The following is a 27,106-nucleotide window of genomic DNA, read 5'->3' as shown; positions in this document are numbered from 1 at the left end:
AGCACTTATACAGTCTAAACTGGACTACTGCAACAGCTTATATGTAGGCGCTAACAAATCTGTAATCAACCAATTGCAGGTCCTCCAAAACAACGCACTCGGAGCTGCTCTTAATATTCCTAGAAGAGAGCATATCTCTGCTACCAGAAAATCATGTAAATGGCTTTCCACCCAACAAAAGATCGATTTAAAAACTATCTGCCTTACGTACAAAGCCCTAAATCACCTTGCCCCGCCTTATCTAACCAATAAATTCACCCTGAAACCGGCTACCAGAATTACCAGATCCGCCAACACACTAGGCCTGATGGTGCCCAAATATTCCTTAAAAAGAGCAGGCGGCTCCAGTTTCCTGGTTCTAGCCGCCCAACTCTGGAACACACTTCCACTGAACATCAAATCTATCCCCACCTTTCCACCTTTCAGAACTCCGGTCATCTCCTGGTTACTAGACAAAGAATAACACCACGTCGAGTCCTCTGGGACACATCACATGCATACCAGCACTCTCACACCACCATACCATATCTTGTGATACAAGCCTCTACAGCGCCTACATCCCTATGTACCTATCTATATGTCGAACAGCATATCTCACTGGCTACTTGTTATCTGCTTTTAACTGTATTCTTGTAATTTGTATAATTGCTGTATTAATATCAAATGTATTCACCCATGCCTGTAACCATATTCTTGAGCGCCCATTTATCCCTGGGTCTGGAGCGCTATACAAATAAAATAAACAAACAAACAATGGTCGCTAAAGATTCAGAGCTTTTCCAATTTACGACCGAGGAGACCAAGAAGGATGGTTTCCTGTACCAGAGGCATGAGGCCAAAAGGAAGACAATCATGGCGGTACCCCTTCTGGACGACGTGTGGCAGGAGGACCTGACCCTCCTGAAGAACCCCTGCACAGCCCTGGCCAAGCGCGATAGGCTAGAGAAAAAGTACCGGGTGCCGCAGTCCGCACACACGTGCCTCCGTCGCAGCCATCGACGGACTCGGTGGTTTTGGCAATGGCTAGAAAAAGGTTGTCGAACCCTTTCCCACCGGCCTCGGTCCCTCCGGACAGCGAGGTGAAGAAGTTGGACACCATGGAAAGGAAGGTTATTTACACCGCAGCGTCAACCATCAAGGCGGCCAACACACTAGCGATCCTGTCCAGGTACAACACAGAGCTGTGGTACAAGCTGGGCCCAATTCTGGAGTTATTCCCCGATGACAAGAGTATGGAGGTGATCGCCCTCTTCCAGGAGGTGGCTTCAGAACATGCCATCACGGTGGCACTGGACATTGTCGATACAGGGTTCCGGCAGATGGGGAGCGGTGTCTGCCTCAGTCGTCAAGGCTTGCTGAAGGCCACGAATTTCCACCAGGAGGTCCAGGTCCAGGCGAGGGTACTGGACATGCCGATCGATGGAGATAAACTTTTTTGGGAAGGATGTCTACAAATCCCTGCAGGCCATCAAGGTGGATACAGACACGGCCCGTGCCCTGGTCACGCTCCAGCAACACTGCTCTTCCTTTCGCTCTTTCAGAGGGAAGTCGGGCAGATCGACGAAAGGTTCCTCCTTGTCCTACTGCCAGCCCTCCAGATCCACGACCCAGGAGGCCTACAGAGGCCGTTCCAAGGACTGAACCGGCCAAGACCTCAGGCCCCCACCCAGGCACCCTGGTGGGTGGTCGGCTGACTGGATTAGTCAGCGAGTTTGTAGAGTTGGGTGCTGGAAACTCTCGCCCACAGACATACCCTGGAGTTTCAGCAGCACATCTCTCATCTTTTGGAAGAGGTACGGGACATGCTGCGAAAGGGAGTGATAGAGATGGTTCCACGACGACTCCGGAGTCTACTCCAGATACTTTTTAGTCGAAAAGAAAACCGGAGGCTGGCGGCCCATTCTAGACCTGCGGCATCTCAAGTACCTCAAGTCTCAAAGATTCAGGATGGTCATGTTGCAGCACGTGCTCAGCCAACTGGAAGGAGGAGACTTCTTGACGTCGCTGGACCTGGAGGACTCCTACTTCCATGTCCCCATTCACAAGAAGCTCTGAATGTTCCTACGCTTTGTAGTGCAAAGACCGCCCTACCAGTTCAAGGCCCTCCCCTTCGGCTAGAAGTCAGCCCACAGGGTGTTCACGAAGTGCCTGGCACCGGTGGCAGCCCTTCTGATACATGTGTGTTAGGGAGAATTCTCATTTATGGCTAATTTCCCTCACCTAGTGAGTCCCCCAGCAGCTTTGCTGGCCTTCTGGAGTTTATTTTCTTCCACTTGGTAAGAGTGAGAGCTTTTCCCGCACTCTTACCCGGGTTTTGCTATGTGTTTCTACCTGTTTTTGTGATTGTGGACTCTGAAGTACACCACTTCAGTAGCCCCCTTCTTTTTGTGTGTCACACAGCACCTTCAGTGCCGTGGCACAGGGTTGTCTTTGAGACTTCCCGCAACTCCATTTCTGAGGCAACTACTGTCCCCCAGAAAAGGGTAAAGTTACCATTAACTTTACTTAGTCAATCTACCACAAATCCAGTACACCCCATCTTCCATGGAGTACTGGAAAGGGTTAACTCGTATCCCTTTTTATCTGTACCTCCTAGAGCATTGTTTTCCTCTTTTAACATTTAGACTTGGCTGGTGGCACTGGTATCTACCCTAACTTTTCTACCGCGATTATATTAGATAAACGTGGTACTGTTCTTGGCTATTATATTAGCCTCGAACATAAACCCGCTTGACCGAATCGTCTTTCTCTTGGCTCCGGTTGGGTTTATTCGCCATTTCTTTTTGTTAAATATTCTTGTGTTTTACTTTGCGCAGCAAACTAGGTTCGCCTTCTTTGTTCACTGTCTTTTGGCGGGCTTCTGCCCAGAAGCCTTCCTCAAAGCGCCTGGGTGTCTAGGTGGGCTGAATGTGAGGGAGGGGTGTAGTCACCCCCTGCACAGGCATCCTAGGAAACCCAAGTCGCACTTTGTCATGATTGGCCAGGGTAGTTGTCCGGGCTAGACAACCCCCCTGCTGAGTGATTGACAGCCAGGCTGCGTGAATGTGGGTTTTTCGCATAAAAGGCAGATCTCTTGAGCTAGAAGTCAGAGAGTCGCCACTGGACCTACAAGGAACCGAAGAGAAGCGGAGAGAACGACGGCTGCTGCAACTACCCCGTCCCGGTGAATCCCTGCTGCAGTCCTGAGCTATCTGCCCTTCAACGACTCAGAGAAGATCCAGTCCGGAGTCTTCTTCCCTTGAGCTTGGTGGGGTTAACCAGCTCATCTTCTACAGCCAGAGGATCCTCTTCCGTGGTCGAAATCGCTGCACACTGCTGTAGTGGTCCGGATAGCCAACCTGAAGAGCCTCTCCTGTTTTTAAGGAGCGCACCTTTTATTCCGTGTCGCTGCTGCCGGCCTCATCCCTGTGTGGTGCAGACCTCCTTCAGACGTCCTCCTTCTCGACAAAGCTCCAGGAATCGTATTCGCGGTAACGTGTTTTGTGCCTAACACCGGTTCATTCCAACACAGGGTACTTACCTTGAGACTTACTGTACAAAGTGAATTGGTTAGTTGTAGTATATTTAACGTGTGGTTTTTATTGAAGTTTGATAGAAGTGTTGTGTTTATAACGAATGCTTTAAAAATAAATGTACTTATATTTTTCTACCTGAAACCTGAAGTCAGTCTTTGCTTGAGTCACAGTAATTGTGGTCCCTTTTTGTAATCTCTGCTACTGCTCATATACTCTTGAGATAAGTCTGGCTGCTCCGACACTGCTACCACTCTGACATAGTAGTACAGGCTTGTACCAAAGGTAAAACTTGTATCGCCACCTGTAGTCTTAATTGTGTAGTGGTCCCTAAGGGCACTGCACAGGATTCTGCCTAACAACGTGTACCTGGACGAGTGGCTCTTTCAGGCCAGTGTGTGAGAGTTGGCAGTCGGACACATGGAGATGACCGTCCAGATGCGGACGATCTGGGATTCTCCATCATTTATCCAAAGTCCTGCTTGACAACATTGCAGAACGGGCTGTTCCTAGGAGCCATTCTCAATACAGTCTCCTGCCTAGCGTCGCCCTCGGAGGAGAGGGTAGCTGCCATTCTGGGGAAAGTGCAACAGCTGTTGTCACTGAAGACCGGCACGGTGCGGATCATCAAGTCGCTTCTCGGCATGATGTCGTCTTGCATCTACCTTACCCAGCTCTGCAGGTTACGGATGTGACCTGTTCAGGAGTTCCCGGATGCTCGCCGGGTGCAGGTGTCCGGAAGCTTTGCGGACAAGATCCCGCTCGACGAGGAGTTCAGTCAGGTGATACAGTGGTGGGGCGTTCACTCCACCGTCGACCGGGACACAGGGTTTCAAAGCCACCCATACCAGGAGACTGTCACCGCGGATGCTTCCCTGGAAGGCTGGGGAGCCCACAGCAGACGTCTGCACGCCAGCGGCCTGTGGCAGGCAGAGGAGAAAGATCTTCACATCAATATCCTGAAGCTGTGGGCAGTGTTCTGGGCCCTCAAATCATTCCTTCCGTCTCTGAAGGGCAAGGTGGTGAGGATCTTCACGGACAACACCACCACGATGTTCTAAATTCAGAAGCAGCGTGCAATCAATCCCCAGTGCTCTCCAAAGAGGTGTAGGACTTGTGGCACTGGGCCGTCGGACAAGAGATGTTTCTCGTCCCCTTTCACCTGGGGCGAGTCTAGAACACCATCGCCGACTCACTCAGCAGAGAATTACACTCCTGCCTCGAGTGGGAACATTCGGCAGGACCAGGTGGACCACATCTTCATCAAGTGGGGCAGGCCCTAGATCGATCTGTTTGCGACAGTGGCAAACTCCAAATGCCAGAAGTTTGCCAGCAGATTCCACCAACCGAGGAGCATGGGGGTTGCGTCCTCCTTCCTGTGGGAAGGCCTGTTTCTGTACGCATTCCTGCCGTTTCCTCTCCAGCTGCGAGTCATCAATCAACTCAAGCAGTGCCGATGCAGGATGATACTTTGCCCCGGGGTGGCTGAGGCAGATTTGGTACTTGGACCTTCTCACCCTGTTCGCGTTTTCCCTGGTTAAACTGCCAGTGGTACTGGATCTTCTCACCAGAGGAGGCACAATCCTGCATCACGACCCAGGATCGCTGAACATGAGGGCTTGGCTCCTGCAGCCCTAGAGTTTGAAGGATATGAGTTGCCAGCAGTCTGCACCGAGGTCCTTGCCAAGGCCAGAGCATCGTCGACTTTGAAGTGCTATGGATGCAATTGGAAGTGTTTCGCTACATGGTGCAGGTTGCAGAAGACCACCCCTCTGAGGGACACTTGCCCTGCAGATTCTTCCATACTTGTTATCCTTAGCCAAGGCCGGAGTGGTGCACGCCTCTTTCAAGGTGCATCTGGGGGCTACATCAGGTCTCCAGTACGTTCTTCTCTTTGGCTTACCCTCTCGTCAATCAGTTCCTCAAAGGACTGTTTCGATCTTTCCCGCCGGTCAAGGCTCCTGCCCTGGCATGGTAACTCAACGTAGTGCTGTCGAGGGTCATGGAGGTGGCCCCCTTAAAGCCTATGCAGCAGGCCCCTCTCAAGTTCCCCTTGTGGAAAATGGCTTTCCTTGTGGCCATTACCTCTGCTAGGAGAGATCCAGGCCCTATCCTACAAACAGCCGCATTTGACTTTCCAGGAGTCGAGGCTGGTGCTGTGGACGCACCCCTCCTATATGCCAAAGGTTCAGTCGTAATTCCACCTCAACAAGCCTTTGATGTTACCTGTGTTTTTCCCAAAGCTTTCGTCACCAGCAGAAAGAGCCCTGTACTTGCTGGACGTTGCTCGTGCCCTGAAGTTGTAAGTGGCATGCACGAAGAGTTTTCGGAAGACGTTTCAAATGTTCGTGAACCTAGGTCCTGTGAACCATGGGAAGGCCTTGTCCAAGGCGGCTTCCATCTCCAGGTGACACTCCGGCTGCATCACGCACTGTCATCAGTTGGTGAACCGACCGATGCCTGGCCGTCCGAGAGCCCACTCCACCAGAGCCTTTGCTGCGATGATGGCGTTCCTGTCTGGTGTGCTCCTGCTGGACATCTGCAGGGCTGCTATGTGGAGGTCCACGCACACCTTCACGAAGTTCTACTTTGTCAACTGTAATTCCAGAGAGGAGTCCAGAGTCGGCCAAGCAGAGCTACGCAACCTGTTCGCTTGAGGTAAGTCTGTTCCGGATGTAAGAGTATTGCTTCTGTTGAGTCCTCCCGTGGCTGTGTAATGTTGTACTGCTATGTATTATTTATTCATGAGCATGTGTATCCATGCCAGACCCCATGCTGGAAAAAGAACAAGTTACTTACCTGTAACTATTGTTCTCGAGCATGGGTCTGGCATGGATTCACATGCGAGCCCTCCCTTCTACCCCTCTGCGGCTCTTCTTGGTCATACTGCCACTTTACGTGCTTACCAAATATGAAGATGGCTGCCGGAGGAGGGGCTTGGAGAGAAGACTGTAATTGGCTGGGGGCCGGGGGCAGTATGACCCAGAGGTCAGTGATTGGTTTAGTTTGTAAGTGAAACTGTTTTTCTTTTACTGAGGATTCCCGGCCTGACGGGGAATATTCCTGAGCATGTGAATCCATGCCAGTCTCATGCTGGAGAACAATAGTTACAGGTAAGTAACTTGTTCCTTTTTGTTCCATGACATCAGTTCTCTCTTTTCTGTTCCATTTTGTGAAGTTATGTAGCTGCGATTTCTGTGTTCAACCAAACACTATGGTGATGTGTTCTATCTAGACGGTTCGTATTTCCCACTTGGGATTTTAACTTAGTCCTGATGTTCTTAATGGGAGCACCAATAAAACCTAGGCATTAATTTCTGTTCAGACTGTTAATATAGATTTTCAGAATCAGCCCTGTGGATAGATTCTGAGAGGTCACACTGTTGTGATGAACGGGTACACTAATGTCTAGCCAAACTCTATCTTGATATTGTGGATGAGCAGTAAGGTTTAGACTCAAGCACGAGAGTTGTGAAGGGGTCACGTAAGCACACACGGAGCACTCTTAATAATACAAATTGGGGATTATATATGAGAATACAGTTATTTATTTAGGCTGCTCAGACAAACTTATCAATGAGAAACCACAGTTAATTAACACTAAAACATTCACTACTAATGTATACACATTTACTTGGTGTGCAATGCTAACAGCACTAACACTTCACTTTTAAATACAGTTTAAGAGCTTTTTCAAGATTGTGAAAGAATAGCTAAGCAAGAGAATAAAGAAATAGAACTAGTCAAGTAATCAGTGAGGATTGGGAGGGGGCGCTAGCGAGCCCGACCAAAATAGCCCGTAGTGCTCCGATGCACACACACCAATCTGATCATAAATCCGGATGTTGTCCAGACATTCATTGGCGAACAGACGTCGGCACCGCAGTACGGTGGGTGCCCGGACCTGGTGGGTGTTTTTCTTTTGAAGATCGGAGCCTGGGAAGCCCAAATCTCTGTGTGTAGCGGGAAGCTGGAGGGGACCGCGAGCTGCGGCCGACTGGGGGAAGGGCTGTATTGGATTCTGGCGACGCGGCCCATTCGTAGTATCCACGCGGGCGCTGAACTGTGCACCCAGGCGGTAGCCCCCAGACCGCGGAACTCGTCCAGTGCTGGTGTGGCAGTGGATTGACGCATGGGTGGACCTGCGCTACCATCCGGATCACGAGCGGGCGGCGGGCTTGGGGGCCCGCGGATAAGGAGTCTCTGCAGCCCTGACGCTCCTCTCTGGACGGTGCAACCCCGGATTGAGGTGCGGGCCGGGTCTGGAGACTGGCTCGGCCTTGCGCACCTCTGTGGCAGTGTGGGCGGCGGCACGCGGAAATGCCGGCAGAGCGCGACCTGGCCGGTGGTGAGGAGAGGACATTCTCCAGAGGAGGAGGAGGAGGAGGGGGGGGCCCAGAAGCACGCCATCACTGGCGGTCATCAACTGTGTAGCACTCATCTTCAACCCAGACGGAGAGCCTGTGCAGCCTGCGGTGAGCCACCTGCGTATAGGACCCAGTGGCTGGTGGCTGCCCCGGAGCCCTGGGAAGAGCTGGGACTTGCGTGGGACTCCGTGGGAGCTGCGGGTGGTGCGGGGATGATCCCCTAGTCAGAGCTAGTCACCTGCACTGTAGTCTCTCTTTGGTTGCGGGCGAAGACCCTGGATAGTCTGTGCAGCTTGAAAGGATTGGTGATACTTAGACCACCTGGGTGTGCTTGGTATCTGGAGGTACTCGAGGAGCAAACTGACCTTGCGGGTGGAGGGAGCTTGCCGCCTGTGGACATAAAGTAGAGGCGACTGTGACCTGCGACAGCTTTGGGGGTGGTGAAGGCTCACCTTTCGCAGGTACTAACAGGGGGTGACAGAGGCACGTTGCTGGTTGAGGGTGCAGCCTGTTGGATTGCACGTCCAGGGACACCAGAGGGTGGCGGTGGAGCGGTCTCAGTGAGAACTTGGTTCTGGGGCCGACGACTGTGCTGATCAGCGGGAAGGGATGCTGATCAGGTGTTAACCTACACCTGGGTGGAGACGGACCGTTCTAATCATCCACGGAGTCTGGAAACTGTGGTGCGCCCTGCTGTGTGGGGTTGAAGGTCGTTGGGGTGGTGGACAGACGGTGTCTCGCACTTGAGGAGATCTGAAAGCCAAGCTTAGGACTTGGCGGTGGTGCCTGGCCCCTTCCCGGTATCACTAAGGGCCCCCCTGGCAGACACAGCTCAATATGTCCAAGACTGGTAAGAGTGGTAAACAGCAGGCCAAACAGAACTTCGATATGGTGCCGTAGGGGAAGGGTAGCAAGCCCTCTGAGGGGGCACAGGAGACCCAAAACTCGTCATTCCCCACCAATCATGCCTCAGCCTTTCAGGATATCAAGGCGATGTTTACGCAGCTGCAGTCGGGAACATAGTCCCTGGATGGGAAACTAGATTTGCTGACGTGCAAGTTGGCCCATATGCAAGTGAGGCTTGATAACCACAGGGAGAGACTAGATGAGGCTGAGGGCAGGGTCTCGAGAGTGGAGGATGAGGCGGCTTCCACATCCAGAGACATGACTGCTGTCAAGAGGGCTTTGAAGGAACTTACGGAGAAACAGGAAGAGTTGGAGTCGCGTTCCAGACGGAACAACATCAGGATCGTGGGACTGTCGGAGTCTGTGGACCGGAAAAACATGGAGTTGGTGGAGGAGATCCTTCGGGTGGCGCTGGGCCCTGAGGTTTTCTCATTTTGTGTTGTGGAAAGGGCGCACAGAACTCCGAGTTGCAGGAAGCCGGTTCCGGGGGCTCTGCCCCACCCACTAATAGCTCGCCTGTTAAATTATCGGGACAGGGATACGGTCTTCCATAAGGCAAGGGAGAAAGGCGCGGTCTGCTACAAAGAGGACATGATAAGGTTTTTCACTGACTTTTCCGACAAAGTACAAGCATCTAGAAGAACATTTATTGCCGTCAAGAAGAGACTGAGGGAGAAGGGCATGAAGTATGCTATGTTGTTCCTGGCCAAACTGAGAGTGGAACACAACGGCAAGTCCATCTTTTTCCAAACTCCGGAGGAGGCCTGTTTCCTTTCTAGATATCTTCATCCCGGAGGCCGGGGGATCATGGCAGCATATGTGAGTTACCCCTGGGCTCGTGGCATGGTCTTGGTCGCTTGTGGGTACCGTGGTCCACGGCAATGGAGGGTTCTGGTTACAGTATGTTTACTGTGTGCAGGGAGGGTCGGATTCTAACCGCCCCCAAAGCGAGAGCTTGTTAATCCTTTATTGTTTGGGTTGTTTTTGGAGGGGAATGTGGGGGTATTCCGAAGGGGGATGGTGGTTTGTTAGCTCTGACCTGGGTGCAAGGGGGGGGGAAGCTGGTGGGGGGGGATGAGACACCGACAAGTTGAGGAGTTGTTGGTAGGGGTGGGGGGAGGTGGTACAGTAATACGGATGACACTGGAATATAGACCGGCGAGAGGTGACATGAACACTTCCGATAGACTATTTCGCGATGGCGGCACTTAATCTTATGACGTGGAATATCAGAGGTCTGAATAGTCCCCCTAAATGTAGGAAAGTTCTGCAATACTTGAGGCGCCATCAGGTGGGGGTGGTCTTTCTCAAGGAGACCCACCTGACGGCGGATACTGAATCTGAATTTGGCAGGGGCTGGGGAGGGGCATAGGTATTTTTCGTCGTCCTCCTCTTATTCCAGGGGTGTGGCCATCATGGTACATAGCTTGGTAGGGTTTAGACTGACCACGGTTTTGAATGATCGGGAAGGTAGGGCATTAATAGTACAAGGGGTAATCCAAGGGAAGCTATTTTTTTTTTTTAATTGTATTTGGTTCACAAAAAGAAAAGGAATAAAAAAAGAAATGTCCATTTCATTAGAACCTTTACAAATTATTTAGCAACTGATAACATTCAACATTCCTAACAAATGAGGAAAATAAACAAAATAAAGATAATTAAAAAAGAGATAAAACCTATTTACACACCTTGATTTCAATAGGGTAAGTCCATTCTCCCCATTTCTTAACCTCAACGTGGATGCTATATACATACATTAGTTACTATGGCCCTAACCAGGACACAACGGATTCTCTACTGTGGATCGAGTGGCAGCTGGGGGGTCTTCCGGAGGGAGAGATCGTGTTGGCGGGAGACTTTAATATGGTCTTGGATTCATCTCGTGATCGGACAGGTAATGCCCCACGCCAGGGTAGTAGAACCTCTGATTGGATTTGGGTATTGTTAGCGATGCGGGGGATGGAGGATAATATGGAGGGTTAGAAATCCAAATGTGAATCAGTTTACACACCACTCTGCGCCACACAATTCAGCCGCGCGCCTAGATTATTTCTTGGTATCCCAGGCGCTTCTGTGGTTGACAAGGGGTGTGGAGATACTGGCTCGTACCCTCTCGTATCATGCCCCTGTGGTGCTAACCCTCTTGCTGAAGGGGAGAGCCGGGACGAGACCTCCTTGGAGGTTTAAGACTGAGGCCCTTTCGGATGCAGTTTTTAGGGAGGAACTGTCAGCTGCTTTAGACTCCTATTTTGGGGCCAATGAGTGGTCGGTACCATCTGTGTCCACTCTGTGGGAGCGATTTAAATGTGTGCTACAGGGGGAATGCATAGCCAAGGAATTGGGCATCATTAGACGGATTCGGAAAGAACTGGCTGACTAAGAGGAGATTCGTAAGTTGTAGGCAGCTGCCTCCATGCCCACTAAATTTCAGTAAGGGGAAATAATGCAGAGACTCCAGGGGTTTCATGCTCTCGCCCAGAGGGAGGTGAAGTATCTGTGGGACAGGGCAGCTCCTCGTCAATATGCGAAGGGCCAGGCCCCGGGAAGGTCGCTTGCTAAGACATCTTGAATGAGCGGGCAGGAAAGCAGAATTACAGTAATCACGGACGACACAAGGGTGGATCAGTTTGAGGACGAGAAAATAGTCCTCGAATTCCATAAATTCTGTAGTCGCCTGTACTCCGCACAGGCCACACAAACGGCTATCGACACATATCTGAATGAGATGGGCTTATACTGGTGCTCTGACGAGCAACAGAGTGGTTGAACAGGCCACTGACCTTGGAGGATGTGGTCGATGCTATTAAGTCACTACCGGGCGGGAAGTCCCCGGACCGGACAGCTTCACAGCCGAATTTTAGAAAACCTATGTGACCAAACTGGAAAAATAGTTCAGGGAATAACAATGCGTGGTGCGCTGGTCCTATTGTTTAAGATTTGACCAAACTGGCTCCATATTTATTGCAAGTTTATTAACAGGCGGTGGACGAGGGACGACTCCCTGAATCCCTCAGGGAAGCTGTGGTGGTAGTGCTGCTAAAAGCTGGCAAACCTCCCGGGGATTGCTCTTCGTATCGGCCGATATCGTTCATCAATCTAGATAATAAAATATTGGCCAAAGTGTTGGCGGCTAGATTGGCGCTGTTGATGTCGACCTTGGTTAGGGCTGATCAAGCAGGGTTTATTCCGGGCTGGTCGACATCGCTGGGGCTGTGCAGAATGTTCGGCCTGATGGCGGCACTGCCGGACAGCGAGTCGACGATCGCAGCCCTATTTGATGCCACTAAGGCGTTCGATTCCGTTGAGTAGCCTTTCATGTTCACGGTGCTGCGACGGATGGGGTTGGGTGCACTGTTTATCTCCCTGGTATCTCTGTTATACAAAAGCCTGATGACCAGGGTGAGGGTGAACGGACAGATGAGTCGATACCTCTGGAACGTGGGACACGCCAGGGTTGTCTGCTATCCCCCCTGTTGTTTGCCTTGGCAATAGAGCCATGGGCTGAACGGGTAAGGGAACTGCATCTGCATCGGGGGGTCCAGCTACATATGCACCGAGTGGTCATTTCTCTATATGCAGATGATATGGTCCTATTTATTAGTCATCCCGAGGTCAATCTGGAGCCCATCATGGTCTATGTCCAGCTGTTCGGGGAATTGTCGGGGCTCACAGTGAACCTTAGTAAATCTGTCATATTCTCATTAACTGAGGCGACGGTTCAATTCCAAGATAAATGGGGATTCCGGTGGGAACTAGAGAGTATGCGATATTTGGGGATCACGATAGCCAGGGAGGAAGGGGTGGTGTATCGCAGGAATTATTTGAACGCACTTGAACTAGCTAAATCGGCAATGCTCAGGTGGAATCCATTGCCGCTCAATTTGTTTGGTAGGATCTCTGTGATCAAGATGACTATTTTACCCCGGTTTCTTGTGTTTCTTAATGCGCCCATTGCAGTTCCTAGGACATTTTTTCGGGAACTCCGCTCAGGGGTGACGAGCTTTATTTGGGCTGGTAAACGAGCAAGCATCTCTTGGGACATATTGATAGCACCCGTTCAGGAGGGGGATCTGGCCCTGCCGGACTTTGAGCTATATTATACAGTCGCACAGGCTAGTTTTCTACGATATTGGTATGGAATGGCAGCCGAACGCCGACATGTGGAGATAGAGAGATCTATGACGTCTCCGGCGTTGCTACGTGCAGTGGTTCTCACTGTGCCTAACCGACCAGGCAAGGTTCGGAATATGGTGGACCTGACTTGTAGGGCCTGGACCCTTCTGGAACGGAAGACTAAGGGGTAGGTATTGTACTCACTGGAACTCCCAGTTACATATATCCCTGATGTCCCCTTGTCCAGCGAAAAGGGTTTTGTAAATATGATGAAAAGGCTAGCTGTGATCAAATTTGGTGACCTGCTTTCGAATGGGAGGTTTGTAAATTCTGATCAATTGAAGGAGACGGGGGCCATGTCCGCTCTGGATGTGTTCCTGTATTACAGGTTGCGAGTGACGCTGCAGCGGCTGTTCCCATCTTTCCCTGAGCAACCCTGCATGGCAGACATGCTCGACAAGATGATACAGGGGGGCGAGGGGCGGCGAGTAATGTTGGTACTGTACGCAATGGCCCTGAGAAACAGATCGGTGGCGGCGGTGTCATCACGGGACGTGTGGGAGCGGACTCTGGGCAGGGAGATATCGGCAGCCGCGTGGGGATACTGCTGTGATATGACCAGGAAGGGGGCGATCTGTACTAGATTTAAATTGATCCATTTTAAGTTCTTACATCAGTATTATTACTCTCTGGCCCAGCTAAAAGAAAACTTTCCTCAACGTGCTGGTGCCTGTATTAGATGCGGGCATGCCGCAGCGGACTTCCTCCACGTGGCATGGGAATGCGTGGAACTGCAGAACTATTGGGAGCAGGTCTTTGCAGTGGTTGGTGAGATCGAATCGCCCCAGATCCAGTGCTGGCTCTACTGGGGTACATCAAGCAGATACCCAGAGGGCCAAGAAAGTTGATTGGTCTCCTTCTGATCTTGGCGAAACGGAGAGTGGCCTTGGGGTGGGGTAAGAAATGCGGGCCGAAGGTTACTCAGTGGGCAGAGGATATTTTGTATTGTAACAATATGGAATGAAGATGGGGGGCTCTGCATGGGAATCGCTGGGTGGACAGACAAATGTGGGATGCATACACACTATATCTACTTAATCAATCGAAGGCTGAGGATGCTGAGTCTCCTACGCCGCAAGAAACTGCCAGTTGCTCTGCATCTCCGGAAGTGCCTGGTTGCTAGAACTATACCTGGTCAAGGGAGCGGGGGGTGGGGAGGGTGGTGCTGAGGTGTTGGGGACATTGGGTATTGAGCGGGTGCCTGGCTGCGACTCGGGCCTCCCGAAGACAAAATCCAGGACCTTTGAACTGTTGTCTGTCATATGTGGAAGGTCATTGCAGTGTTCGCTATTACAATCCTGAAGTTCAGTTAATTGTCGCCTTGTCATGCATTATAGAGTTTTTTTCCATAGGCACTGGGGAGGAGTTGGGGGAGGGGTAGATGTTGTTTGATGTTTTGCTGTTATCAAAATGCCAATAAAAAAAGTTATTAAAAAAAAAAGTAATCAGCGAGGATTGAACAAGTGTTGGCTTGAGCCAACAGGATGTTTGTAAGTGTTCCAAAGTTCAGTAAAAACAAAAGCACAATGTCTTTAACAACCTTCATCCCAATCCAACCACCTTAGGGGAGACCCAGGAGAGGATACTAGGCCAGAAGACTACAGTTCAAGGGTAGACAACGGAGAGATAGGGCTAGGGCATTACGCTCATAGATCCCTACGGAGCTGGGGGGGGAGGCAAAACAGGTAGGTTTACTCGCCGCTGTACTCCAATTCACTTGGTAACCACCATAGGAATTCCTTAAATCACTGGGCCTTCTGTTTTTATGCCTTGGTCCTAGTGGAGTAAGTCTAGGGATCGCAGGTGCAGAGGTCACTTCAGGCATCAGTTTTTGGGTCCAACTGGTTCACGGTTCGAAGCTCCATCGGGCTGGTTCTGGACAATCTTGAAACAGAGTACTTGACCACCAGTCCAGGGATGACCTCAGAGGACTCTCAGGCCATGTGCAGGTAGCAAACTGTGATGGCCACTTGAAGAAAATAAATGGTGGAAGGCGACCCTAGTAGAAGAAACCAACAAAAATTATCCTGCAAGGCCCCTCTTCATGGTGGAGAGCTTCAACTTAATGGAAATGCTTCATGTTCCATAAGATGAGAATCTGCACAAGTGCATGGTTCAACTCTGGATGGCGCCCATTGTTGAGAAGTAACCGAGGAATGACATCTGGCTAGGACACAGAATGGTTCCGGGACTGTTCAGAGAGCTTCCAGTGACTGGATCTTCTAGCAGGGGTCGGGACTGGTTCTTCCAATCTGTCCAGGGGTCGGACTGATGAAGATCTTCGGGAGGTCTGCCAAGAGACTGGGCTTCGCCAGGCAATTGAAAAAGGGATGCTGGTAATCTTTGGGTTTTCAGCAGGCTGCTCTACTTCGTAGGGTCTTGGCTCCAGCGATGATTTGAGAAATTGCTGCAGGAGTCCCCCTCTTATCCACAATCGGGGCTGGAGTTGCCCACTCCCCTCAATGGCAAGGAGATGTCCCATTCAAAATTGTCAGGGGCTGTCCAATCAAGGGCAGAGTCTGGCCACTGTATCTGCCTAGCAACAGAAGCGCAGTGGCACAAATGTGGCCTGGGTCCGGACAGACCCAGCCCCCACATCCGGCCACACAAACAGTGACCGCCACTTTACCTGCAAAAGCTGGAGGATTCCCCAAGAAAGGGCTTACTATTTATGGACAATCCAGACACTCCTGGCAGGGCGAAGGTCAAACTACAAGATGGTAAAAGGACAGACAAAAATCTCGTGGCAACGCCATTTTAGAGTATATGGTACTATAATTGTAAGTAAGCTGTAACATTGATTTATGTAATGTTTCAGTGAAATGTTAGACCAGTTCTTCAATGTGGTGTTCGGGTTAGAAGAGTGGTTTGGAGAGTGGCACTGTGGCCGTCTCTCTCCATCTCCTCTCCAGTGGAACCTCCTCCCTAATCTAGACTTCTTTATCCCTAGTTACAGCTACTGAACGGTAGCCCCTACTGTCTATTTCTGTTTTAGGCTGTTGATGATTTATGGCTTTCTGAACTCCATCAGAGATTTCCTAGGTGTCTCTATCCTAGCCAGTTGTTAGTGTTGCACTTGCTCAGTTGTATTCAGGCTTGTTCACTCCTATGCTTAACTCTTCACTTCGACTCTTACTGTTTCACCATCCTTCATACTCTACCCACCACTCTTTTGTCCCTCCGATGTTTCACACCTCTCCTAGCTCCACCCTTTGATGTTCAGTCTCCTCACACATCACTCAACTACTACTACTCTACCATTACTACTATCACTCTCCTCCTTTTACCACTCTCCTCCTCCTCCTACTACTACTCTCCTCCCACTACCTCTCCCACCCCACTACTAGGCTCCACCTTCCACAAGCACTCTCCTCCTCATACTCCAATTCATCTACAACTCCATCCACAGCACACCCTTCTTTCACTCACACAATGGCTTCACAAACACCCCTTACACTTCCTAAGCTATCTACATTCACTTCACACACACAAACAAACCGCAGTACACTTGCACTCACTAACCCATACCGCCCCATCTCAATAATTGCCTCCACGCTCCTGTTTGCTTCCGACTACTTCTCTCTTGGTCCTCCTCCTCTGACCTCACCTGAACATTCCACACTTCGTGTTTCCTGTCCCCTCCCTATATCCCCCTCCCCTTCTGGGATTGGCACTCTGACCCTGGCCAATCTGACCCTATGCAAGGGAGAACCTTAAAAATGGGCCTAAGCCCTACACACTTTATCTGCACCGGTTCACTGTGAACTGGTAATAAAGGCCCAGTAATGTGGAGGTTTCAGTTAGGGCCCAGGGCCTTGTTCCATTCCTCCAGGTAAATCCTGCCCTTGTTTCTGGATTGTATTCCATTTTCAATTGTCAATGGTGGCCTCTGCCTTGGCTGTCTTGCAGAGGCAGACCTGCAGTCCTATGGAGTTTCCTGCTCCCACGTACACCACCACCACTGCAGAGCCTCTCTCTCTACTAGTTTCTTTCTCTGATCCGGAAACACTCTGCTTCTGGCTGTCTCCTGGTAGTTCAGTGTCCTGGCAACTGGTATGTGGTGCTTCTTCTCAGGTCTCAGAAGGCTGCAGACTCTTCCCCTTGCATTACAGGATGATACTAGAGGAGAGGAGAGACAATTGGCGAGTATAGCACCCAAGAGGTCTGGCATGAGTCACAGGTATACTGCGCCACATCATTATGGCACAAAGTGATTGGGTAAGGAATGGGTCCCTCACTGCTGCTACTGTATCCCTAAGAATTAGCGCTGTCTCCTTATACCCTTTTGACCAGGCCATTTTATTGACCTTCTCACAACTGAGTATTATGCTTTGATGTATTATTGTGACAAATCCCTTGGTGTCGTCACTCCTCCCCGGTGATGCTGCTACCCGAACGTCACCCTGTGGGTAGTACTCGGTGGGAGGATCCCTTGGGAGGGGGAACTCCTCTGCGGGAGAAGGAAAGACTATCAAGGTAAAACGTGGTACGTCAACCACCTTTTTTCGCCATATTATTCACCACACAGATTGGGCCTAATCACCCCCATCCTCTGTCACCTCTTTCTTCTGTTAGTTACTTCGTGCATAGTAGCCCTGTCTATCAGATAGACAATACTGTGATGAGGAAGAGTGAGGAAAGTATGGGAGTAGGTGGCTCCACAAGTACTGAAACAAAGAAGAGCCGGGCAATGAAGAGCCCTATGCGGAACAGAGACAAACGTATTAGCTATCTTAGATTTACCATAGAAATTGATGAAGGACTTTCCTCAGAGTCAGTCCTGCGCCAGAGGAGCATTGAGCTGGGAAGCGACGCCGCGCTGCAGACGCCTGGAGAAGGAAGTCTGTGTCCGAAAAGGCAAAGGGGAGCCTAAACTCACCTGAAGGCTCGGAAACCTGATGTCCGGTGGCAGTAAGGAAGCCAACCAAGTGGTCTAGACGCGACCCGATGGTTGGGGAGAAACCAGTGTGGCTCATTCATAGAGAGCAGACCGTGAGAGCCAAGGGGAAGCCAGCGAGCTTTCCAGTGCTGCCGAGGACCGGAACCCTCGCGGACCAAGTTAGAAGGTACGTGGGGGGAGGGAAGAGTGGGATGGTGCTCGGGATCCCCTGGAGGGTGTGGGTGGGAGTGCAGAAACATCTTCCTCATCTCAGCGGGACCAAGCAGAGAAACAAAACTGAGACATACTGGGTGAGAGAGCACCCCAAAGAAACCATAAGAGTTCTTAGAGCCTTATGTTGAGAGAATTGGAGAATTGAACGTGCAAGACTATGCCTGGCAGGATAGTGAACTGGGCCTAATGAAGAGACCTTATAAACCAGAGAAAACGGTATGGGACCTATGTAGTGAGAAGAGAAGACAAGGGGAAAAGAGAGATCTTTTGGCAAAAGTCAAGAGAAGACGAGAGGAGGAAAAATATATCTTCTGGTAAATATGAAGATGACGTTGAGATTATTAAAGGACAGGCCTAAGAAAGGCCTGGGGAAGGGGAGCATTTCCCCCACCTTTGTTGAACTGTAAAGAATCGCCTGAGAAGGCCTAGGGAAGGGACCCTCCTCTCCCGCCTCCTGTGTGGAACAACACAGAAAAGCCTAGTGAGGGCCAGAAAAAGGTGGATATTCCCACATCATTTGCGAACTGCCTGTTAGGGAGAATTCTCCAGAATGGTTAATTTACCTTACCTACTGAGTCCCCCAGCAGGTTTGCTGGATTTCTAGGATTTTTTTTTTCACCTGGTAAGAGTGTGAGCCTTTTTTCCCCACTTTTACATGTGTTTTGCTATGTGTATTTCTACTTTCTGTGTGATCTTGGGCACTGGAGCCTCACCTACTCCATGTGCACCACTTTTTGTGTGTTACACAACACCTTCAGTGCAGTGACACAGGGTTGTCTTTGAGACTTCCCCCTGACTCAATTTTTCTGGGGCTGACTACTGTCCCCCAGAAACAGGTAAAGTTGACATTAACTTTATATAGTCACTTTAAACCACATACCCAGTACACCCCATCTTACAAGGATTATTGGAAAGGGTTAACTCTTATCCCTTTTTGTCTGTGCCTCTTGGAGCCTTGTTTCGCTCCCTTAACATTAAGACTTGGCTGGTGGCAGTGGTATCTACCCTAACTTTTCTACCGCGATTATCTTATATAAACGTGGTAATTTTGTAGGCTATTATATTATCCTCGAACATAAACCTGCTTGAGCAAATACATTTTATTTTGGTTCCGGCTACGTTTAGTCGCCTTTTCTTTTTGTTAAAGTCTTTCTCATGTTTTTCTCTGCACGCCAAACCAGGGATGACTTTTGTTTGCTGTCTTTTCGCGGACTTCTGCACAGAAGCCCTCCTGAAGGCGCCTGATAGTCTAGGTAGGCAGGATGTGAGGGAGGGGATCTTCGGACACATGGCATGGGTTCCCTTGGTAACCCAAGTTGCACTCTTGTCTGATTGGCTAAGGGGACTGGCCTTGCCAGGCCAGCCACCCTGCTGTGTGATTGACAGCCAGGCTGTATGAATGGGGGAAAACTGCATAAAAAGCAGGTCTCTGGGACTGCAAGAGCAGTCTCACCACTGGAACGAAAGAACCAACGAGGAACTGGAAGAAGAGGACCCCTACAACGACTGAACTGCCCGGTGAAGCTCTGCTGCAGGTCTGAAGCTCCAAATCCAACGACAGAGAAGATCCTCCAGGAAACTTCTACCCTTGAGCTGGTGGGACCAACCAGTTCGCCCAAACTACAAGCCAGGACCCCTCCTCTGGTCGAATTCGCTGTACAGAGCTACAGTGGGCCGGATAGCCAGGAAGATCGGACCCTGCTTGGGTTTTAAGGAGCGCACTTTTATTTGTTATTTGGCGCTGCTGCTGGTTTCTTCCCTGGGTAGTGCAGGACCCTCCAGTCTTCCTACTTTTGATCAGTCCGACAGTCGCTTCAGGAACCTTGAGCCTGCAGGAACTACCAGGAACGTCGGCCTCAGCTACAGCCCCCTCTGTTTTAAGGTACTGTGCAAATCCAGTTGTGCATTTCGCTCAGCCTCGGTGAAAGTGTTTGAAATCTTTCTCGAATCCGAGGGCTTGTCCTTCTCTTCTCTTTGAACTAACTTTTCTACCAACCAACCTTATCCGGAATCTGTGAAACAAACTTTACCGCAAACTACCCTGAACTGTGTGATCTTGAGCAAAAGACTTTTAACCCATTGACTTTGGCCCTAAGCCATTTTCTAGCTGATCTCCTCACTTTAGTCTCTCTTGTTCAATTGCAAAGAGTTGGGCCACCTGTTGGTTTTGCCTAAATTCTATTAACTTTGTCTTTCCCTCCCTTTTAAATTGCTTGGGTGCCATTTTGCTCCCACTTCATTTTGTGAGCTTAACTTGTCTGGAATTTAAGGGAAGTGGTGTGGTGTATTTATGATTGTGATTTTGATCTTGCTTAGAATAGTGAAATGTTATACAACTGTTGAGTAAATAAATATATATTCTTTTACTTGGAAATCTTGAGTAAGTGTTTGCCTGAATCATAGTAATTGTTGTCCTTTGTGTAACTATTTGTACTGCTCACTTACTCTTGAGATAGGTCAGGCTGCTCTGCTACTGCTACCACTATAACTGTGTAGTACAGGCTTGTACCAAAGGTCAAATTGTACTGTCACTTGTAGTCTTATGTGTGTTTAGTGTTCCCAAAGGGTATTGCATATATTTCTGCCTAACACTGCCTAAAACCACCCAGAAGGAGGTCGCCACCATTCCGGAATCTCGGTGCAACCTATTCTATAGTTTTCGTTTAAAGTGTAAGGCACGGAAATAGGTTTGGGACACAGGACATGGACTACTTGATTTTGATGGATGTTCTGACATCATTCTTAATTGTATTTTTAGTCAGGGAAAACCCTCTTAGTTATGGGGACAGATGGGGTTCTTCCTTTTATTTTTCAGTTAAATAAAGGTTTGTGCCAACAAGCGCGCCACCTTTGTGTCCTGCGTCTACCTCTGCATCCTTACAGTATCCATTAGGATTTGAACATCCCAAAGCTCTTCATCAGATGTTCACAGGGATAAGTGAGAGGAGGGATGCATTTTAATCGTTTAATTAAGGCTGCAATCCAGGGAATGTAAATCTACAACACAGAACCGTAGCTGTCAGACAAAGAGTAGAAAAGTACATGGTTTCAAGAGATATTTGCATTTACATAATTAAAGCAGTCCACTCTTCCCATACATGAGGAAATGGCTTTTTTTTACCTTTCACTTGCAAAGTCATGTTCTTATTGTCCATTACTTTGGCTAGAAGAGTGAGTGAGTTGCAGGCACTTTCCTGTAAAACGAGAAGATAACTCTTGGAACTCTTTTTGCGAAAAGCCATATTGGAATTATATTGGAATTTCACCCATCACAGAAAATACAATTGCCAATGTTTTATCCTCCACCAAATCCTTCATAGGAGGAGGAATGATTTGACTGATTAGACCCCATTAGAGCTGTCTGTTACTGTGTGCTTATGAATGTGGAGTTTAGACGAGCCAATCATCTTTTCATGATCTATGCAGAAGAAAATATGGGCAAGACAGTGTCTAACTAGTGGTCTTCAAACTGGGGGGCTGCCCCCCCAGGGGGCCTGAAGGATGTCGAGGGGGGGGGAAGCAGACTCTTTAAAAAGGGATTAAGATTACTGCTTTTTAATAGGTAATATAAGCAGTATATAATCTGTTTATATTTTGAAGAGCCTGGGGCCTCCATGGACATCATGTGGCGCCCCCCCCCCCCCATAGGGGGTCCATCCCTTAGGTGGGGGGGGCAGAAACAATAGTTTTACTCCATGGGGTAGATGGCGAGCTTGGTAGGAACACGTTTTAATACCACTGACCTAAGCAAATTCTTTACCAATGGACTCTGCTATGTATTTCAGAGTGCTACAACTTGTCAGTGAAAGATGTACCTGAACGTCTTTGAGCTGATTCATCCAGGGGGCTTGCCGCTACTTCTGTTCTGCAGAGAGTGTTTCGGCTCTGGAGACATGGGCAACACAGGCTACAGTAAATACCTTTTCCAGCCACTGCTGCTTCAACTCCCTATTTGGTCAGAGTGGCTGTTGGAGTCTAACATGAAGAATCTGTTGGAGGATGTAATCCATCAGAAGAAAAAACTCCTTACCTCTGGTAATGCTCTTTCTTATGGATTCTCCTCCCAGAGATTCCTCATCAACCTCCCTGCTACACAATTGGAGAGCTTGATGGTTCTCTTTCCAGTTCCTAGAAGTGGTTGAGTATGGAGTACGATGGGAAAAGGGGAAACATTACTTCACAGATTTGATGTGTATGTATGGGCTGCCCAACTACATTTCAGGTGTTGCACAGCTGGTGCGTTGAGGGACTTCAACGCTGGAGTCATACTATGCCTCCTGCCAGAGAAATGTATCTGTCATCTGACCCTGCCAATTATTTTTGCAATGAGGGATCTGTGGGAGTTTAATCTATCATAAAGAACATTACCAGAGCAAAGTTGTTTGTTGTTTACCTCTCTTGCCCTCAGCAAATCGTACAAAGGTCACTGTTTCTGGGAATCTGCATGCTGTTTAGGGCCTATCACACTGCCATAACCCTGCTGTCTTTCTTGTAACTCATCCTCAAATTCTTTTTAGGCAGTTGCACACAGTGTACAATGCCAAATCGACAGTTTTAACCTACCACTACAGAATCCTTAGGCACCTATTTACATAAGATGTGTGTTGCTAATGTCCTAGAACTCGAAAATACTTGTATGTACACAGTGAATCGTCACTACTGTGTTTTGTCTTTGTATTTGATTATCCTTTGTTTCTTACCAGGATTGCCATAACCATCAGGCCACAATCCCACAGCTCCCAGTGGGATCTTCTACTGGGGAAGTCTGATGATATGAACCTTTCCACAATTGAGAGCCCATGCGAACTGAAACAACCAGAACCCTCTCCGTTTTCCTCCAAGAGGACCATGTATGAGACTGAAGAGGTAAGTTGTGCACCTTTAGGTAGGAACACCCAGGAACATGTGTGAGATTGAGTTGGTACTGTACTGGTACATTAATATATCAAGTCCAAATTGTATGAACTAGCAGTAGATTCATTTTCAAATACCAGGAATCTGGGCATTGTACAGATTGAATATCGAGGTTTGTCTGAACATGCAGAATGTCTTGACCTGGAATAGGTTAAAGAGAGTGACACACCATCCAATATAAGCAACCAAACATTTATTTTCCATAGCACCATTCACAAAAATACATATTCATTCTATCATTTACGAGAAAAGTTATAAGATGATAGACATTCTTCCTGTTTGAAACCAAAAGCTTCCCCTGAGTATTGGGATGTTATGGAAGACTGAGGGCAGCTAATCTTCAGCAGCTACCCTAAGGTAAGAAAGGTCCGGGCAGTGGGAGCAGCCTGGCTTAACGTACACTGTCTTTGCACAACCTTTAGGCGTCCCCGCCCCCCCTGTGGTTAGCCAGAATTTGTGTTTTATGCTGTGTTTCGACTGCTCTGTCCCCTCAGTTTTCTGCTGTGATTACTTGGATTTGTTTTCTCTCACCCCGCCCCTCCCCCCCCGCCTCCAGGTTCCTTTTAGTTTACTGTGCTCTGCTGTGTGCACTTGCGCTTTCCTTCTCTCTAGGTTTCCGCTCCACTGAGTTTTCTGTTTTTACTGTTGTGTTCACTGTGTTCCCCCCTGAATCCCTGCCTTGGTCATTCATTCTCTGTTGTTCCACTGTGTCTTGTTAGCCCTTGTGGTGTCAGTAGCTTTCTTCTTGTTGTGTTTCCCATTGTGTGACTTCTGCCCCTCAACCTCCCGTCGTCCTTTCCTGCATTGCACAGCGCTGGGCTGTGCTCCTCTCCCTCTCTACTTCCAACCTTCCTCCTTGCACCCTCTATGGTGCTCTCAATCTCTCCCATCTACTCTAACTGCTAATCTATCCCTTATAGCAAATCTGGAAGGAAAACGATCAAGAGGGATAGCCTTGTTTCCAACCCAGGCCTCCTTATCGCTGATATCTACACCAGCGCGTCCTCCAGACAGACTCTCACCGACATCCTCTTTGCTGTTTCCTATCCAGACCTATGGACTCCTCATACGGTCTCTGCTATCTCTCTCCTTTCTCCTCGTCTCCCATTAATGGCGGTACCCTTTAGGAGGTCCCGTTGGCCTTCTCCACTCCTCCAAAGCCAACATTAATGTCTATCTAAATGGCATCCTCATGGACCAGGGCCCTCAGCCCAATCGCTTCCTTGATAGGCAATCTCCTGTGTCTTATCAATTTCCTCTCTTCTCCTGCTACTGTGGGAAAGGCAGGGTATCACAAGTATGACACTCACAGTGGATACAATTTGTAAAACATTTATTGAAAATGTTGGGGTTGGAGAAACTCCTATCCTGCCCTATAACTAAGATGGGAATAGTCTGGACCATCAAACGATAAACCAAATGGTCCCAGTGGAGTCTGTCAAATCAAAATGGCCTATCCTAACAAAAACCTAATGCCTGCCCTATCATTTGTACAAAAAGTGTAAAAGTATGCAAAAGAAAAAATGAGTGTTCAAAAGAATAGAGGTAGTTGAGCCAGCTCTCCTCCTCACGTTAACCTCAGAGTAAGACTGTCTTCGTAGGCAGGACAATACACACTGGCTCGGTTTCTAACACGCTAAGCAGTTCCAAACCGTGGATTGAGGCCCGCCTGGCCTTCCATGTGAAAGTCTCTTTCTTGACCTTCAAAATGTATTTCAGCATAAAGTTCACAAAGGTCCCCCTCTGCTGGGCTTAGACCTTACAGCACACGTTCACATAGGTCCCCCGCTGTCGGGCTCAGAACTCTCACTTCACAGTTAAACACAAACTTGCAAGGGGGCTCTCTTCCCCAAGCGTATTGTACTTCAGGTCTCCTTCAATCGGGCTCTGACCCCTTTCGGATGTAGAAGACGTTCAAATGTGCGTGGTTCTTTTACCACACCACTGCAGGACCACTTTGACTCAAAGTTCACATTTACTTAGACTTCGCTTTTGCTATCTGTTTACTTTATAACTTCAAACAATGTACCCTTCACAGAGACTTTAGAATGGGCCACTCTGTTACTTAGTATTGCTAATCTCACAGCTGCTTTTGACCTCTAAGTTCATTCACAGGTCTGCCTTTCTTCGCGTCTCATCCACACACGTGCTGCCTTCCCTTGTGATATAATGTCGCTACTTCATTTGCTTTAACACACACCGGTCTCTCAGTTTGCTTGCCCAAGTCACCGGCTGTGTGTGCTTCTTTCTTGTTTTGCTACTTTCAATTCACGAGTCAAGGTTAGTACCATAGGCTTGGCCTTGCCTCCCCAATCCCTGCTGTTCACCCGGGAGGGTCGCTGGCGTCCTTGGAACACATTGCTATCTTCGCTTGTGGGATCTGTGTCTTTCGCGGTCTGTTGGAGGCAACAACCTCCAGTAGGGAACCCTTGGGGTTTTTTGGCCTGCTGCTCTCATCCCTTGGTCCGTTGCTCTGCTCCAGTAGGTGTGCCCTCGTCCGGGAAGTTCTGCTCATACTCGTGTTCTGCCTTGCTCAGAGTGTCTCTTCTGGCGTTGCCTTTTATTCGTGTGAGGAGAGCTAGCTGGTATCAGGTGTATGCCCTTAGGGTAAAGTGTCTGACTCTGCCTGACCTGATTAAAGGGACATGTCCAGTACGATGTGAGAGAGTTAGTCTGTTTACTCTGTCACCCTCTTCCTCGTCCCTGTGTTTGTGTATCAAAAGGGGGGGGTGGGACTTCGGAAAATAGGGTAGATGAACAAAAAAAGGGGGGGATACCATGTCTCACCATCGGTTGCCTCACCCCCACTCCCCGAAGACCCCCCCACCCAGGTGATCGTCCAGCACTGGTCCACCCCGAGGAACTGGATCCAAAAGCGATGGCCGTGTCCTGGCCACCTGGATGACAAGTACCAGAGGACTAGCGGGTGAGGCACCCTTTGGTTTCTTAAACTAATCCTTCTACTACTCCTTCTACTATCTTCCTGGCTCCTCTTCCACCCCCTTCTTCCTCCCCTGCCTACTCTCTGGCACCCGCCTCCACTTTCTCTCTGGCCCCTTTGCCACCTATGTCTACTGCCTCTCCCCTCTGTCTGGCCCCTGTGCCGTTTCATCTGGGTGTACCTCACTCCTGTACTTCTCCATGGAAGTCTTTCAAATGTGGCTACCTGCTCCACATTGCTACTCTCAACTCTCGCTCTGCTGTCAAACACTCCTCTGACATCTGCCTCCTCCTCAAAGACCGTGACCTGGGTGTCCTCGCTCTCACTGAGACAGGGTTCACGGCCAGCTCTGTCACAAGTTTTGACACTCTCCTCCCTGAGGGCTACAAGATGCTCTCTGAGCCCAGAACCAAGCGGCCCAGAAGTGGAGTGGCCCTGATCTTTTCTGAATGGGTCCCTGCTTCTGCCATTCCTAGGCATGCGTGTCTGGTCTGCAGGCTCCCTTTCTCCTGGCCTGTCCGACAGTGTCCACCATCTACAGGCCACCTGGCCAGATCACTGTCTTCCTCTCTCTATGGGCTGGCCTCTGCTCCTCTCTCCTTGCCCCTACCTCTCAACTTCTCCTCGTCTGAGACTTCAACATCCACCTGGATGCTGCTAATCCCTCCTCTGATCTCTTCCGCAACCTTTAGACTCCCTCTCCCTTTCCATTCTATCCTCTGGGTCGACGCACTCTGCCGGACACACCTTGGATGTTCTCATCTCCTCTGACATCCCTCTCACCACTCCTCTCTCTTGGACTGACCACTTTCCGCTCTCCTCTCATCTGAAACTTCTTATCCCCCAGGCAAAGCCCTCCCCAGCGCTGCCACCCTCCTTCTCTGTTATTTGGCCCATGCAGCGTGCGTCAGTGGCTGCCTTTGCCTCGGGTTTCTCTGTTCCTGCTACTCCTGCGGCTGACTCCCACTCTGACACAGCCCTCTCTAACCTGCATCTTTGTATCTCCAACACCTTGGGCATCCTTGCTGCTGTCATGAGAATCCGTCTGAAGCCTACATCCAAGTGCAACTCTTGGTATGACTCTGACCTCACTTCTCTGAAAGGAAAGTGCAGGGTGACTGAGAGGAAGTAGAGGGCTTCAGGCACATCCTCTGACAAACTGGGCTGCCGCCTGCACAAA

The 27,106-nt window shown here is 49.5% G+C and overlaps 1 protein-coding gene across 1 annotated transcript in view; it reads left to right on the top strand.

The window, feature by feature from the left end:
• Window positions 1-27,106, top strand: part of ATG2A (autophagy related 2A) — a 2,105,371-nt gene that overhangs the window by 706,522 nt on the left and 1,371,743 nt on the right. Inside the window, exon 17 of the mRNA XM_069644746.1 lies at window positions 22,775-22,937. Coding sequence (XP_069500847.1) covers window positions 22,775-22,937 — 163 coding nt within the window. The remainder of the gene's footprint in view (window positions 1-22,774; window positions 22,938-27,106) is intronic.

The sequence above is a fragment of the Ambystoma mexicanum genome, chromosome 2p (assembly GCF_040938575.1).
Source record: "Ambystoma mexicanum isolate Mex_15411 chromosome 2p, UKY_AmexF1_1, whole genome shotgun sequence".
In the NCBI taxonomy this organism is placed as follows: domain Eukaryota; kingdom Metazoa; phylum Chordata; class Amphibia; order Caudata; family Ambystomatidae; genus Ambystoma; species Ambystoma mexicanum.
This window is presented reverse-complemented; position numbering and strand designations above follow the sequence as displayed.